At 40.3% G+C, this 17,272-nt stretch overlaps 1 protein-coding gene across 1 annotated transcript in view; it reads left to right on the forward strand.

Moving 5' to 3' along the window:
- BRINP1 (BMP/retinoic acid inducible neural specific 1) overlaps positions 1 to 2,630 on the forward strand; it is a 200,264-nt gene extending 197,634 nt beyond the window's left edge. Inside the window, exon 8 of the mRNA XM_023223755.2 lies at positions 1,311 to 2,630. Within this exon, the coding sequence (XP_023079523.1) occupies positions 1,311 to 2,451 (1,141 nt within the window). The 3' untranslated portion in view covers positions 2,452 to 2,630. The remainder of the gene's footprint in view (positions 1 to 1,310) is intronic.
- Positions 2,631 to 17,272: the final 14,642 nt, after the last annotated feature.

Below are 17,272 nucleotides of genomic sequence, written 5' to 3' on the forward strand. Positions count from 1 at the left end.
TTTCTTTCTTTCTTTCTTTCTTTCTTTCTTTCTTTCTTTCTTTCTTTTATTTATTATACTTTAAGTTCTGAGATACATGGGCAGAATGTGCAGGTTTGTTACATAGGTATACATGTGCCATGGTGGTTTGCTGCACCCATCAACCCGTCATCTACATTAGGTATTTCTACTAATGCTATCCCTCCCCTAACTCCCCAACCCCCAACAGGCCCCGGTGTGTGATGTTCCCCTCCCCGTGTCCATGTGTTCTCATTGTTCAACTCCCACTTATTAGTGAGAACATGCGGTGTTTCGTTTTCTGTTCTTACGTTAGTTTGCTGAGTATGATGGTTTCCAGCTTCATCCATGTCCATGCAAAGGACAGGAACTCATCCATTTTTATGGGTGCATAGTATTCCATGGTGTATATGTGCCACATTTTCTTTATCCAGTCTATCATTAGTGGGCATTTGTGTTGGTTCCAAGTCTTTGCTATTGTGAACAGTGCTGCAATAAATATACATGTACATGTGTCTTTATAGTAGAATGATTTATAATCCTTTGGGTATATAGCCATTAATGGGATTGCTGGGTTAAATGATATTTCTGCTTCTAGATCCTTGAGGAATCGTCACACTGTCTTCCACAATGGTTGAACTAACTTATACTCCCACCAACAGTGTAAAAGTGTTCCTGTTTCTCCACACCCTCTCCAGCATCTGTTGGGAAATAACCCCTTTCCAACATGTTCTGAAAAACCACCATGAGAATCATGTAAGACCATCAGTAGGGAAGCACTACATGATTTCTAGAGTATGATAAAATATAATTTGTTTTTGTTGAAGTTGTTAGATGTTACACACCTTCATGGGACGAATCTGTAATGGGGGTTGAAACATGTGGTTTAAGTTAAACAAAATAATCCCTAAGGTCTTTTTCATTGCTGATTGTTTACAATATGTTGTCATCCAGAAGGGGTATTTGAGTCTAGACACTTTCATTTCCTGAATCACACTTCTTTGGGACTAGTGTATAATGGAATCCCAGAGCTGGAAGGACCCCAAAGAACATTTACTCCACTCTGTTCACTTTGCAGATGAGGACATCGAACATTAGGAAGGTAAAGTACCAGGTCATGCAGCTGGTTTGTGGCCTTATGAGGAGCTACAATGTAGTTCTTATGTTTATATTCGATGCCCTTGCTATTGTTGCTGCTCTGTCCAGTCCTTTCATCCTTTGGGCAGCTCCAGTTCGCATTATCAGTTGGATAACTGTAACTCACAGACCCACTCATGGTGGTTAACCTTCTCCATTTTTCCTCTATCTCCCAGGACAATTCAGCAGTGGCTTGCAAGGGTCCAGTCGCTCCTCTACTGTAATGAGAATGGGTTTTGGGGAACCTTCCTGGAGAGCCAGCGGAGCTGCGTGTGCCACGGCAGCACCACGCTGTGCCAGCGCCCCATCCCCTGCGTGATAGGTGGGAACAACAGCTGCGCCATGTGCAGCCTGGCCAACATCTCCCTCTGTGGCTCCTGCAACAAGGGCTACAAGCTGTACCGAGGCCGCTGCGAACCACAGAACGTGGACTCGGAGCGGAGCGAGCAGTTCATCAGCTTTGAGACCGATCTGGACTTCCAGGACCTGGAGCTGAAGTACCTGCTGCAGAAGATGGACTCACGCCTCTACGTCCACACCACCTTCATCAGCAACGAGATCCGCCTCGACACCTTCTTTGACCCTCGGTGGCGCAAGCGCATGTCCCTCACTCTCAAGAGCAACAAGAACCGCATGGACTTCATCCACATGGTGATCGGCATGTCCATGCGCATCTGCCAGATGCGCAACAGCAGCCTGGACCCCATGTTCTTTGTCTATGTCAACCCTTTTAGCGGGAGCCATTCAGAGGGCTGGAACATGCCCTTCGGGGAATTTGGCTACCCACGCTGGGAGAAGATCCGTCTCCAAAACAGCCAGTGCTACAACTGGACTCTTTTGCTGGGCAATCGGTGGAAAACATTTTTCGAGACGGTCCACATCTACCTACGTAGTCGGACTCGGCTACCTACCCTACTGCGAAATGAGACTGGCCAGGGCCCCGTGGACCTGTCCGATCCCTCCAAGAGGCAGTTCTACATCAAGATCTCGGATGTGCAGGTGTTCGGGTATAGCCTGAGGTTCAACGCTGACCTCCTGCGCAGCGCGGTGCAGCAGGTCAACCAGTCCTACACACAGGGAGGCCAGTTCTATTCCTCTTCGTCGGTGATGCTCCTCTTGTTGGATATTCGGGACCGAATTAATCGCCTGGCCCCTCCTGTGGCCCCGGGGAAACCCCAGCTGGACTTGTTCTCCTGTATGCTGAAACACCGCCTGAAACTGACCAACAGCGAGATCATCAGGGTGAACCACGCCTTGGACCTGTACAACACGGAGATCCTCAAACAGTCGGACCAGATGACAGCCAAACTCTGCTAACCCGGGACTCCTTGCCATCGACTTTCCCTGTTGTTGTGCACACACAACAGAACAAAATGAAGCAAAACAAAACAAAACAAAAAAACCCACAAAAATTTGTAAAATGTAATTAATATTCAAAGAAAAGGAGGAAAATCTTCATTTGTTGGAAATGAAAACGTTCTAGCAACTGTATAAAACCGTTGGGCATGTTTGTTATTTCTATACTCTGTCATGAAGAAGGGTCTCAGCCTTTTGTGGAGCATTGAGGGAGTTGCTTCTTAGGCCTCAGGTGCTGTATTGAGGGGGGAGAAGGGAGAAAGCATATGCAATGAATTGTAAAGATCTCTGCTGTGCAGGTGCTAAGATTAAACACTAAAAAGAAAGAGAGATATATGTAATGTACAACTGACACTGCCATTTTTCCTTTTTGGAGGAAATGGACATAGATAAAGAAGATATTTCTTCGGTTAAGATTTCTTCCCTCTTTATGCTTAATTCCGTGTGTGTGTGTGTGTGTGTGTGTGTGTGTGTGTGTGTGTGTGTGTGTTCTCTTCTTTTTGACTCTTTCTCACACAGGGGTGGGGATACAGTGACAATGCTATCTTACCCATAGGGCATCTTTCATTCTGAATACACTAAAACTAATGGAAGCTGGCCAGTAGGTGGGATTAGGAGGGGGTCCATTCACATAATCACAGGACAGTAAGTAGTTTTGGATATCAGCTCATCAAACTCCTTAGTTTGAGAAATAGGCTCAGAGAGGAATGACATGCCCATCATTACACCCAGAGTTACTGCCTGAATGAGGGCTTGAACCTCACTTTCTGACTCCCTTGGCAATGCACCTTCTTCCAAATTATACTGGCTGCATTTGTATTTTCTCCTTCAACGTAGTTGCCAAGGGATTAAGTATTTTTTTTTCAGTCTGAGGTTGTTTAGAGAGAGAGAGAGAGAGAGAGAGAGAGAGTGTGTGTGTGTGTGTGTGTGTGTGTGTGTGTGTTTGAAGAAATAATTTCTCCCCTCCTGCTTTCTAAAAAAAAAAAAAAAAAAAGAACTGTTAGGTTTCCCAGAAATTCTTTCTATATTAAAGGTAAAGTTTTAGTTTAAATAAAATCAGTGACCAAAAAACAGGGTAAGTTTTAGTATTGCATTGGTTTGCCAGACAGACTTCCCTAAGAAATTATATATATATATATATATATATATATATATATATATATATCTGTCTCCTTTGATAATACACATGCGCATCTACCACCTACACCCACTCCCCTTCCCCACACACAGAAATATAAACACTGCCGCTTCCTTGGCATCTGTGAAATGGTGAGAGGCCTTATGAGGGTTAAATCAGGATGATAGACTAAGAAAGACAGCTTTAACTTGGAGGTTACATCAGTTTGAAAGACTAACAAAGACAGCTCATTTGAAAGCAGTTCTGTAAAGGATTTGATCAGACATCACTTCTTAGTCTCCAGAAACTCTGAGTTCATCTTTTTGTTAAGGTGGTACTTGCAAGAGGTGCTTCCTGAGCACCTGGATCCTCATTTCTGCATTGGCAGAGAAATGCAGAATCACAAAATTTCAAGGTTGGAAGAGAAAATAGAACTACTGTGATCTAAACTTCTTCCAGTACAAATCTCTTCATCATTGGGAAATCACCACTATTCACTGACTAGATCATACTAGGGACAGGGAGCTAGCTAATTATCTGTGTCTTCCACTTTCTTTGAATTATTAACATTATTTCATGGAAGAAGAGTAATAGCTCCCATTCCAGCTTGTGTTATAAACCAGATCTAATTGGAATATCCTTCCATACTTTGACCAGCTTTGCATACTTTCACCCACTGGCTCCAGTTCTGCAATGTGCATTTCCTTCTTATGGTAATATCCTCCTAGATAAAATACAGAGACCTATCTCAGAGGTTATTGAAGTCTGTGTTAGCAGGACACAAAAGTGAAGACCATCCCTAGTGTAGCTTATTTTAAGATGAAACAATAGGAGGGTTTCAACGCATAGAGGCAAAGAATTATCTACTTTGTCTAAGTGTGTCTGGGAAGATTTTTTTTTTTTAAGAATGGTAAATTCCGACTTCAATATTTCAGTTTTTAGTATGAATTAGCATATGTTCTATATCAACTTTCAGAGTGTGGCATGCACCTTACACTGACATAGGTATTTAGACCTCAGATTTTGAGAAGGTTCAATGCTTGTTTAAGTTGAAATCCTTTATGCCAGAGGTCACATCACAGCTTATCCATCAAGCATGAAATTTAGAAGAAGGCCAGTCAACAAGGAAACATTTCTTAAACACCTAAGAGGTGAATGGGACATGTCAGAAATACATAGATTTGAAAGGAAATCATTCATGTTTTTGTGCCAGTCATACACTAATGAAAAAGACAGACACATAAACCAGTTTAAAAAACAATAGTAATTATAGTTTACCATTATCAGTGCTTTCATGCAGTCAGGCACACAGAGGGGAACACTGAAGGAGGTATTAACTCTTTGTGGGGTTGGAAAAGCCTTTTGATAAAGGACTTCCTCATTCTAAGTGTTGAAAAATGATCAGGAGTTGAGCAAGTAGAAAAGAATAGAGTGACCAAAGGAACAGTGGATGCAAAAACAATTATAAAGTATAAATATGCATTGCATATTTAAGGGTCAGTTCCAATAGTGATTTTAACAGGTGTTACTTGAAATAGTAAACCTACCAAAGAGAGTGAGGATTTTGACTCTATATGAGAAGTGGAAACAATTATCCATAATCTTTACCATTTAAAGAATGAATTTAAGACTGATTGTTCCTCAGTGCCCTCTCTTTCTTTTCTTCTTCATCTATACCTTCCAGGCACTTCCAAAGACTCCTAATGTAAAAATCCCTTGTATTTACACTGCACTTTACAGATTGCTAAGCAATCTTCATATGCAGTGTGCTACTTAATCCTTATCACAATTCAATTAGGACCTTCAATTTGAGTTCTTTTCCAGACTTCACCCACTGCAGCTGTGGGAAAAATTATTCCCTTCACCTTGAAAATATTAACTCAGTCACTTCATCTTACAGAAAGAATACAGCATTGTCTAATAGACTAGAAAGGTCAGGGAAATAGAACAATTTTCAAGGAGCAAGAAGGATTTAGACATCAAAATATTTATTCTGTGGTGACAAAAAAATAATAATAATTCGCTATGAAAGGACAAAAAGTTGTGTGGATTTCCAAATGTTTCCTGCTTGGGTCTGGCTGGCCCTTTGAGCTAATAAGGTTCCCCTCTAGCTGGAAGAGAAGCCTGAAGCCTCCAAGTGATATTTCAATTCAATTAGTGTCTTACCAATTTGATGCAGCAACCAAGGACTTATGGTGTCTGATTAATATGCTGATGCTAAGACACAAGAGTGAACAGAATGCCCATTTGGATAAGGCCTGGCAGCAAAGCATGGCATTGCTATGGAAACCACAGAAGGACATTAATTAGCTATCAAATAAAATCATTGGAAAATTCTGGACCCTGGCACATCTGCCCCCTTCAAAGAGAAGGGCAAGAAGAGGTCACACTAACAGCAAAGCTCCCTTAAGTGATTAAAATCAGAGTTACACAGAGACTACATATTGCAAAGAGGAAGAAAGGTGGGGGAGCAAAACAGATGAACACAATAGAAATGTGTCTTATGGATTATTCAAGTCCAAGAATATAATTTGGAATGTGGAGTATCTTGTTGGGTTGCCTGTACTGATAAAATGATCCAAATGACAAATATGTTATCCTATACTCTGTTCTGTAGAAAGAAAATGATAATAATGATACGGATCCATCCACTAGATGGTGATAAATGATCCAGGGTAGAGACCATAGAGTCCAAGACTGAGGAGTGATTAACCCCTGATATACTAGATGCAGATCCTGTAACTTTTAAGTTAATAGAGAAAAAAAATTGAAAAGAAAGCAATAAAAGACAACAAAAGAATCATTAAAATAGCTTGACACAAACAGGTACAATAACAAAATTTACTATACAGATAATCACAATAAATATAATTGGATAAAACTTGTCAGTAAAAAACCAGAGACTACGAGTTATAAATTTAAAAGTAGATAAAGGTTGAAAATAAAAGAATTGACAAAAACGTGTTAGACACATATTGACTAAAAGAAAGCTAATGTAGCACTATTCATGGCAGTCAAGATAGATTTTTAGGAAAACTACTTTATTAGAGTTACAGAGGATTAATTTAACAGGACAAATGGAGAGAAGACTGGACAGGTGGAATTACAGACTTTTAGGGCTAAAGAAGATGTTACAGATCTTTAAAACTCCAACATTTTTAATTATATAATTTATATAAAGAATTTATATAAAGAGATATTTATACCAAAAGTTATTCTTCAAGTTTGAACACTGACTATGAGTTTAGTCCTCTTTTTACTGTCTTTTTACTGTAGAAGTAAAAGGTTTTCTAGTCTAATCTTATAGTTAGTATAAGAATTAAGGATCAACCCCATGATATTTATACTAATGGATTACTAAACACTCTTTCTCTCTTCATATCTATATAGATATATACACACACATATATGCTGCCAGACTATATATATATATATAAACATATAATTTCTTGTTACCAAAATTTTATGCATAGACATTTTTCCAACTGAGAATCAACTAAATCCTTGGATGTTCATAATAATCTTAGGCTGAGTGGAGGTCAGTCTCTTCTTTAGAACTACATATCAGTGACTCCAGCCTTAGCAGCTCTGAAAACATAAAAGGAGGAGGCTGCCTGAGTAAACTCTTGTCAATATTCCTTCTCTCTCTAAATTGTTATTAGGACCTGCAGTTACATGTGTGATGCCATTCCTTACTTTTCAGTATTGGATCTAATTGTCGGCATTTGCAGTCAAGTCACATAGTATATTCTCTCACTACTTTCTCTTGGAACCCTCCCCTCTCAGCAAACTCACAAATTGACATGGATGCAAGGAATGCAATGGGATATATTTGAACCAATGAGTGGGAAATAACATCACGTTTATTAAATAAACTTGTCACCTAGTCAATTTGGGGGAAATTACAAATCTCTTTAATTTTAATTAATTTGAGGAAAGTTACAGATTTATTTGAGATATCTGAAAGCTCTAGGCTCCTTCCCAATAAAAATGTACTTTCACATACACTTTTGAATAATATTTCACAGATCCCTTAACAACTTTTCTTGCACATTCTGGAATGCTACCAGTCTTGGGTGAGTACCTCTCATCTAGTCTAAACCATGAGTTTAGTTCCCTTTTCAGTATTTCATGCATAGTTTGAACTAGGATCACTTACAAAGTTAATATAGCTTGCGTAGCACCCTCCTGCCCATCAGAGAAGGCAGTCTTTATATAAAGATAAACATCTTCATAGGAATGGTAGTTATGGTCACTTTAACAAAACCCTGAAATATATCATAGAAGCACATGTATTAAGTAGATATATTATTTGTAAGTATTAACTGAAAGGAAGAGGCTTCTAAACTGGCAAGTAAAGAGTTAGGCTAAAGGATGAAGAGGAACGCCTTGATATATATGATATAATCAGTAGACAGAATCCAGATCACTGAACCTGGGATAATGGTGGGCATGAGGCTTGAAGGAGACATTGTGAAATCAGTAAAAGAAGAATATCTGCCAAGTAGCTTGGAATAAACAAATAGGTTTCATGAATCACAAGTCGAGTTGCTCTCTGATCGAATATTTGACCTCCGCTCCCAACATCCCGTGCTTGGTAGGTGTCCCCTGAAACTGTGTTGATTCTACTCAAGAGCCAATCTATTCCTAAGAGTGGTCAATGAGCCTTTTCAACAGTTCAGGCTTCATAGTCTTCATGAAACTTCTAAATGGAGATATTTATCCCAGGCCTGGATAAAAATTTTAAACAAAAGCTGCAGAGCTGATGATGGGGAGAAAGAAGGGAAGCCCACACTGAAAGTCTGAATTTTGTGCTGATGTCACCAGAGATGACTGTGCTTTCCCTGTCTAGTGATTCCCACAAGCTTTAACCAGGGAGCAGAGATTGTACTGACTTTGCCACAGGCCTGAATACATATGGAGATTGTAATGCTGTTATAAATTAGGGATGATTATAAACACTGCCAAGGGTTTGTTAATTATATGGTGTTAATTGTGTAACACATAATTATAAATTAGTAATAGTGTCACCTCACATTTTGTGAGTGCACAAAAGTATTCTGAGCTTAGAGACTAGACCCAGGTTCTAGGTTTTTCCTGAATTTTCAGGCACCTACGGAACCAGAATTAGAACTCAAATTTTCTAATTCCAGGTTAGTGATTTCACCATTACGCTCAACCTTATTCCTGACATGAGAAAATAACAGGCAGCATATGGCTGTGGCTAAGAGCACACATTTCAAGACAGGAAACAGGACATAGAACTTGGCCATATACCAGCTGTCTGACTCGACTGAGATATTTAATCTCTTTTGCTTCAAATGTTTCTTCCGTAAAAAGGAGATTCTTAGTAGGTCCTGCCTAAGATGGGTGTTATAAGAATTAGGTACTTTTTAAAAACCTAGAACAGTGTCTGTCATGTAAAGAGCCTATCTATTTGTTAAATAAATGGCACAAATAAAAAATATAATTTTGATAAACAGATAGACAAATTAATCTTAATAATAAACTAAAATCAGTTGAGCTCATGGCACTAGGGAGAGCCAAGCACTATAGTATGAATTTGATGCAAGTTATTTTATGTCTTAGTATGTTAGGAGTGCTATGACAAAATACTTAGACTGAGTGATTTATAGGCAATAAAAATGTATTTTTCACAATTCTAGGTGCTGGAAAATCTAAGATTAAGGCATCAGCAGATTCAGTGTCTGATGAGGGCCCGTTCTTCATAGATGGCCCCTTCTTGCTTTGTTCTCCTCACATGGTGGAAGGGGCAAGGGAGCTTGAGCTTGTTACAAGGTCACTAATCCAATTAATGTGAATGTAGGGTCATGACTTAATCACTTCCCAAAGGTCCCACCTCTTAAAACCCTAATACCCTAAAACTTGGGTATTAGGTTCCAAGACATTACTTTTGGAGGAGAATAACCAACATACAGATCATAACATCTTATTTAACTTCATGGCAACCCAGTGAGATGGGTCTAATTAACACTTCAGTTTACACACAAAGAAACTGAGACTTAGAAAAGTGATATAATTTGACTATGGCCACGCAGCCAAGTAATCTGACAGGTGGCCATGATGGAATTATGATTTGTCAGTCTCCATAAAGAGGTCTTCTAACTATGCCACATGCGATTTCCTCAATAGATACAAATAAATCCTCTAGAAAGTTATCTACAAGGCTAGCTCAGACTCTAAAGGCATCTGGCACCACACCTTTAACAGAGAACCGTGAAATCCCTCCATGAGCCAGAGTCAAGTGTATCTGGATAGTGTTAAATGTACTGACACCTGTAATCACAGAGCTTCTGCCTGTTCTGGAGGGCAAGTTTTCCATCTGGAAGAGTGTGGTCTGACTCAGAGCACTGATGCATTTCTTACTCCTTCTCAAACACCTCAGGGAAGTCTACTGGCTCCAGGTAGGGCTGCCAGCTCTCTCTGGCAAAGCAGTGTTGACCATGCATCACTCTTGTCTGGGAAAGAGTGGTACTAAGGCAGTGAAATGGGCAGACACTGAGCAGTGGCATAGGTAATTGAGATCAGGAGATGAAAACTGTAGTCTGTTCCCCAACACTAAGGCACATAATGAAGGCCCTTGATCTCCACCTGAGCCAGTTCCCACATTTCATCATAGTGGGTAGAGCAGAAAAACAGTCTGGTCCAAGCCCCCTGAAAACCTTTCTGAGGTACATTCAATGTAGACCGACATAGCTTGAGGAGATTTTTAGAATGAATGAGGAGGGAGAATGACTTCTGTAGACAGGAAGTGGGGCCCTGTGAAGGCATCATTGTCCTTGTTTAGCATCCTCTGTCATTCTACTTTCTCATATTATTTGTGTCTCTCTGATCCCAAAATTCCCAGAATTTTTATCCTTGACCATAACAGGTGAACCAATTTCCCGTCTCTTGCAGTGGCACTGAAATTTTTGATGGGCAGAATGAAGACACTGTATCATAATGAGAAAGTTTAAGTGTTCATGAAAGCATTACTTCTGCAAGTGATGTCTCCCAAAAAGGGAAATATAAATGCCATTTTCTGCCCTTCTAGGTTCAGTCAGGTCTTAGGATTCAGCACAAATTGATAGAAGAGGAAAAGAAGGCATATAATTTTTACTGAGCTTCTGTGATGTCCCAGGTATTTAAAATGTATATTATTTAATTCTTACAAATCTCTAAGACAGAGTTGTTATTATTTCCATCATACAGATGAGGAAACCAAGGCACCAGAAAGGGCTGGTAACTTCAGTTTTGCAATTACTGATTTAGCACAAATGGTAAGACATGAGGATGATATGGAGTGGTTAGCAGCAGGGGGCCAAAGGCCTGAAGGGGTTTACTTCTTGATTCTGGTCTTCACAAACTGTGTGGCCATGGAAAGTTATTGTAACCTCAGTCTCTTCATCTGTCATGTAGGTAGAATAACTCCTACTTCATCTTGTTGGCATGAGGACACATCTTTTGCCAGGGAGTCATCGCTTACATGAGTTAGTGCAGTTAAGTCCCTGTCTATAACTTCCTGGCACCTAGTAAGCATTCAACTGAAGTTAGCTTTCATTATTCCCTTGAGCCAGGCATGGCTCAAGATCAAGACTTGGAATCATTGTCTCATGAAGTTCCTTGGCTTTCCCTATTGTATATGTGTCTCCTCTGAAATCCTCTCCAGTATAGGAACTGAGTGGAAGAGTTAGAGATAAATCTCTGCCTTGCACAAGTTCACAAGTGACCAATGACAAAAAATGTACTTTAAACTCAAAATGGCAGCAGGGTACCATCAGAGGAGACATCATTTTTAAATAATAAAAATTGAATCTGGGACGAGCGCAGTGGCTCACACCTATAATCCCAGTACCTTGGGAGGCCAAGGCAGGTGGATTACCTAACGCCAACCAGTGAAACCCCATCTCTACTAAAAATACAAACATTAGCCTAGCATGGTGGCACATGCCTGTAATCCCAGCTACTCAGAAGGCTGAGGCAGAAGAATTGCTTGAGCCCAGGAGATGGGGGTTGTAGTGAGCTGAGATCATGCCACTGCTCTCCAGGCTGGCCGACAGAGTGAGACTCAAAAAAAAAAAAACAAACAAAAAAAAAAAAAAAAAAAAGAAGAAAGAAAAAAGAAAGGGAATCTGGAAACAAGAGAATGAAAGACAAATTTGTAAGAGAAGGAGCTCCCAGTGACTCTTCCCAGTGTCCTCTCCCCTGACAAAGCTTCCTATGGCCTCAACCCATTTCAAGGCAATCAGGGATGTTGCTTGGCAACCCCACCAGAAACAGTGGAGTGACTTCTGTCCTAGTAGCATTAAGGGTTGCTACTGCAGTCCTGAAAAGGCCCACACTTTCCTTTAAAACCCCTCCTCCAACACAAGGGACACCAGCAAATTGGAGGAGAGTCCTCTGGGAAGAGAGTCCTCTGAGGGGTAAGGTTGAAAAGAAGGCAGGTAAAGGGGAAAATAATCCATCTAAATTAGTGGAAAAATGTAGAGAAAATATTATTTTTATTTTCTTCAAGCACTGCAAAAACTTGGTGGGTTAAGAGAGATTTGCCGAGCCAAGAACTTGGTGAGTCAGCTTCATTGAATTTTGATGTGTCAATTGAGGCCAGCAGGACATGCCCAGTGTATTAGTCCATTTTCACACTGCTGATGAAGACATACCTGAGACTGGGAAGAAAAAGAGGTTTAATTGAACTTACAATTCCACATGACTGGGGAGTCCTCAGAATTATGATGGGAGGTGAAAGGCACTTCTTACATGGCAGTGGCAAGAGAAAAATGAGAAGGGAGCAAAAGTGGAAACCCCTGATAAACCCATCAGATCTCGTGAGACTTATTCACTATCATGAGAATACCACGGGAAAGACCATGATTCAATTACCTCCCCCAGATCCCTCCCATACATAGGGGAATTTGGGGAGAAACAATTCAAGTTGAGATTTAGGTGGGGACACAGCCAAACCATATCACCCAGTTGCCAGGTGAGGTAGGCAATCACTCCCAATAACTGCAGCCTCTTGGTTACCACCCACAAGTTCAATCTCAAAGTAAGATATGGAGAAAATATTACCCCTAGTCGGTAGAGACTGAAGGTGTTAAAGTTCAACTCTATGTTCATTCATTCAACACATTTTTTTTGAGGTGTGCAGTTCAGATAGGCAGTTGGGCATTAGTTCTTAAACATGATACATGTTAAGGAGAGGGAAGTTTAAGATGCTACTGGAGTGCATAACATGGACTCTTAACCTAGACTGGACAGGGAGGGGAAAGTTGCAGAAAGCATGAGAGGATCTGATGTTTAATAGGAGTCTTGAATGATAAGTCAAATTGAATGGAAAGAGCAAAGGAAACATTTTTCCATGGGGAGTACACAGCTTAGGCAGTGGTCCAGTCCAGCTGGAAATGAGAGAAGTGGATGAACTGGGGATGGGGACGCAGAGTATTAGTAGCAGAAGACAAGGGTATTATGCAGTCATATGATGAAGTCTTGCAAGTCATATGAGGATTCTGGACTTTATCCTAAGAGCTACTGGCAGCCATTGCAAAATTTCCAGCATGACAAAATATAATCAAATGTACCCAGCATCCAGTCAGCCTTTCTGCTATCCCATCCTACACTATTCTTGTACCACAGTATTTGGATCCCTGCTCCAGTCTCTTGAACTCCTTGATTTCCTTCTTAGTTTCCCTGTCCCTGAAGTAAGGGAACTTTGCTAGTTTTTTTGCCATATCCCCACTCCTTCTTTGATGTATAGAGTCCTGCTCTTGCACATGAGCTTATAGCATCCATTTACCTTTCATTTCTTCTGTCGTTGCCTGTTACAAGACTATCAGTTATAGGGTTTAACCCTGTCACCCATTTCCATGCACTATTATGGCTGCCCCTGATGCTGTTTGATTGGATTACCTCTCTGTTACTCACTATTATCTTCATCCTCCCTACACTAGGTAAAACCCACTGAAGTAGTTATCTTCCCACACACTGTAGCAGCTGTGTGTGAACCCACTACTTGCCTGGGAACTGATCCATTCCAAAAGACCTGTCTCATTTTGAGTTCTGTCCAGAACAGTGATGACCCAAAATATTCATCCTAACCATTCATCTTTTTAGGATAGTGGCTAAGCACACTGCTTCTGGAGTCAATTTCCCTTGTGAGTGAATCTTGGCTTGCACTATGACTGACTGGGTGAACTTCGACAAGTCAGTTCATCTCTCTGAGACTAATTTTATTATTCTTACATGAAGATATTGTTGCCCACCTTTTGGGGTTGTTGTGAAGATTAAAAGAGACTATGAAGAGAAAATATCTGGAATAGCACCTTGCACTAGTAGGAACAAAATAAATACTGGTTCCTCTTCACCCTTCCTCTGAAAGCACATTATCTGCGCATACTTCTGGTTTTGATCCTTACAATGCCTTTCTAAAATTAGAGGATCAAAGGAGATTCTGCATATAAAGCACAGACATATAGTAAAAACAAAATAAATACAGCTAATATTATTCATTATTATTATTAATGAAGCAGCATATCCCAATTGAGAGATTAACTGTGTCTTATTTTCTTGAATATAGGCTCGTGATTAATGAACAAGAGGTAACCCTCCATCATGACAATTCCTTTCTGTGTATTCACATGTACCATGCACATACCGCAGTATTTTTCTTCTAAGTTCTCTTTTCCATCTTTGAGAAGGACCAGCAGCCTCTAAAACCTTCCTGTTAGTTTCAGAGGCTGTCCTGAAAAGACAACAACAACAACAAACCTTCCTTTTAGTTTCAGAGGCTGTCCTGAAAACAACAACAACAACACAACAACAACAACAACTCCCTCTGAGAGATTAACAGAATAGCTGAATTTCAAATCTTAATGGCTGCCATTCTTATCCCAGTTTAGAAAAATGGCATCCCATGCAGCAGTAGATAGTGATGATTACTATTATGGGCTGAATCGTATACCGCTAAAAGTCATGTGTTTTAAGTCTGAACGCTCAGTACTTCTAAATATGACTATATTTTGAGATAGGATATTTAGAGAGATGATTACAGTAAAATGAGGCTTTAGAGTGAGTTCTCATTCAATCTAACTAGTATCCTTATAGAAATAGACAATTTGGACCCATAAAGAAACACCAGGGTTGTGAGTCCACAGAGAAAAGGCTTTGTGAGTACATCACAAGAAGACGGTCATCAACAGACCAAGGAAAGTGGCCTCAGAAGATTCTGAAACTGCTGACACTTTGATTTTAGAACTGCTGGCCTCCCAAACTTTGAGAAAATACATGCATGTTGTTTAAGTAACCCAGTGGTATTTTGTTATGGAAGCCCTAGCAAATGAATACAGTGGCACGTTAAAAATTAGGCATTCATTGTAGAGGTAGGGAGAGGCCAGGTGGAGAGAGAAAAGTGTTTGAATCAAAAGAGAGATGGTTGTTTGGGCAATCCTGGCTCAGATGTCCTGAGAATGGGTGGATAGAGACCTGTACTTTGCTTTCCTACGGAGAACTGGATCAATGCAACTGCTGCCCTAGGTTGGCTTGGAAAATGGATGCCTGGTGTGTGCCCTTGAGGCCAGCATCTAGGTCCTCTTGTGAAGACTGTAAGACCATTAAGAGGACACTAAAAGTGGCCTCAGTGTGACTCTGCATGGAAGCAGCACCCTCAAAGGATGCCTTCACAGCATTTCCAGAGACTAGTTGCAAGGCAGTGGTTTGACCATTAACCACACCTCTGCCTCATTTTCCTGGGGCCATATGTGCAGAATTGATGCAATCTCCAAAAGGAGGTTCCAGGGAGCTTCATTAATGAGTGCAAGGGTCATCCTGCTAATCAGGTGGGTAGCCATTCAGAACCAGAAATAATATATCTTAAAAAGAAAGACGTAACATTTCTAGCATCTGTGTGTTGTGGAATAAACTAATACCCATCATATATAAACAGAGCAACTATAAAGTCACATTGTGTATTAAGGTAAGAGGAATACTTATTTTGATCTCTGTTGCATTCCTACTGCAAGCACTGTGTCTGGCTCCAGTATGTGCTCAGTAAGCATTTGTTGAATGAAAAAAAATGAAGCATTCATATGTTATTTCCTTCATTTCAGAGATGCACGAACAGAGGCCCAAGCAGTAAAGAGACCTCACCAAGGTCATGCTGTGAGTCAATTGCAGAGACAAGGCAAGACTGAAAACATTTGACTCCAAATCCAATGCTCTGCTGAAAGCCCATGTAGATATTTAACATCTTGTCTGCCTGGGCCAGAATGCACAGAATTATCTAGTGTGACAAATCCTCTTTTCCTCTGTCCCTGTGCAAAGGGAATTGCCATCTTCTGTGATCATCAAGCTGGCAACATCAATCTGGAAGTTTGTTAATGACACTGACCTAAATCTGTCACGTTGCAAGAAACTCTTCACAGTAGCTGGGATTTGCTCCCATATGACAGCTTTATGGTATGTGGAACTCTCAAATAAGCTGATTAAAAAATAAAATGTTTGAAACCTTAATATGTACTTTTCAGACATCTTATAATAAGGAAAGTGAGTGGAAACCTCATGCTGAGTGTAAAAAAAGCAGGGATCCTGTTGTATGAGAAGATGCACATCCTTGGGTTGAAGCACATTTCTCACAGTTATCAGAGCAAAGATCTGGCATGACCATATCCTTGTTTAAACCTTTCTTGGTGGTTTGTTTTATTGCCAATTCAGCACATGCGGGATAAAGTCATAGGTAAGCAGTGGACTTTCTTAGGATTAATTGACTTCTGACTGTGGCTATGAAATAGGAACATTTTATCACTTATGTGCCTGACACTGAGGTGTTCATCTATCTCTCTAATTCTCTAAAAGACTCTGAAGGTAAGATAGACATGGCCACACTCATTTTACTGAATAGGAAACCGATTCTCAACAAGTGTCTTTGGTCTTGAAACTTTGGAGTGGCAGGATTCACACAAGCTCTGTCTGACACCCACACTCATATTATTAAGCCATTTTTTCCTCCTTTCAGATCAAGCAACTATGAGCACCTACTATGTGCTTGGTACTGCAGTTAAATGGCTTGCTACCTCAAAGCAAAGGAAAATGTACTAGTAATCTTTCTCAATTCAGAAAGTTTTTATACTGTGCTTGAGTGTAGCAAAATTCTGGTTGAAATGTAGACCTCATTATTATCAGCACTTTTCTATTATAGTAGGAAATCTAATCTCATAGATGAGTATTTTATAATTAAACATTGGGCAGAAAACAAAAGTTAATTTAGCAGACTGGGTTACTTAAACCATGCACATTCCCAAGCAAGATTTGTCTTCAGGGCTGGTCTTTGGCCAACTCCTAGGAGATGAGTTCTGAGCCTTGGTTTATTCTGCTTGACAAGAGTATTTTTGTATTCTTAGGGCCATGGGCCATGCTGTACCAGTTTGACCAGATAGCTTCCGCTAATAAGTGTTGTTTACGGTGAAGCCCTGTTTTTGCTCTGGAGACCTGGAATCAAAATAGTTGAGATCAGTTACACAGTTGTTGCATGTCTATGTAATCAGTCCCTGCTAAAAATCCTGGACATCAAGACTCAGGTGAGCTTCCCTGTGAGTCAACACTTCACATATATTATCACACATTGTTGCTCAGAGAATTAAAGTGGCCATGTCACTCTACAAGGACTGGACACCT

This window comes from Piliocolobus tephrosceles, chromosome 14 (assembly GCF_002776525.5).
Source record: "Piliocolobus tephrosceles isolate RC106 chromosome 14, ASM277652v3, whole genome shotgun sequence".
Classification (NCBI taxonomy): Eukaryota; Metazoa; Chordata; class Mammalia; order Primates; family Cercopithecidae; genus Piliocolobus; species Piliocolobus tephrosceles.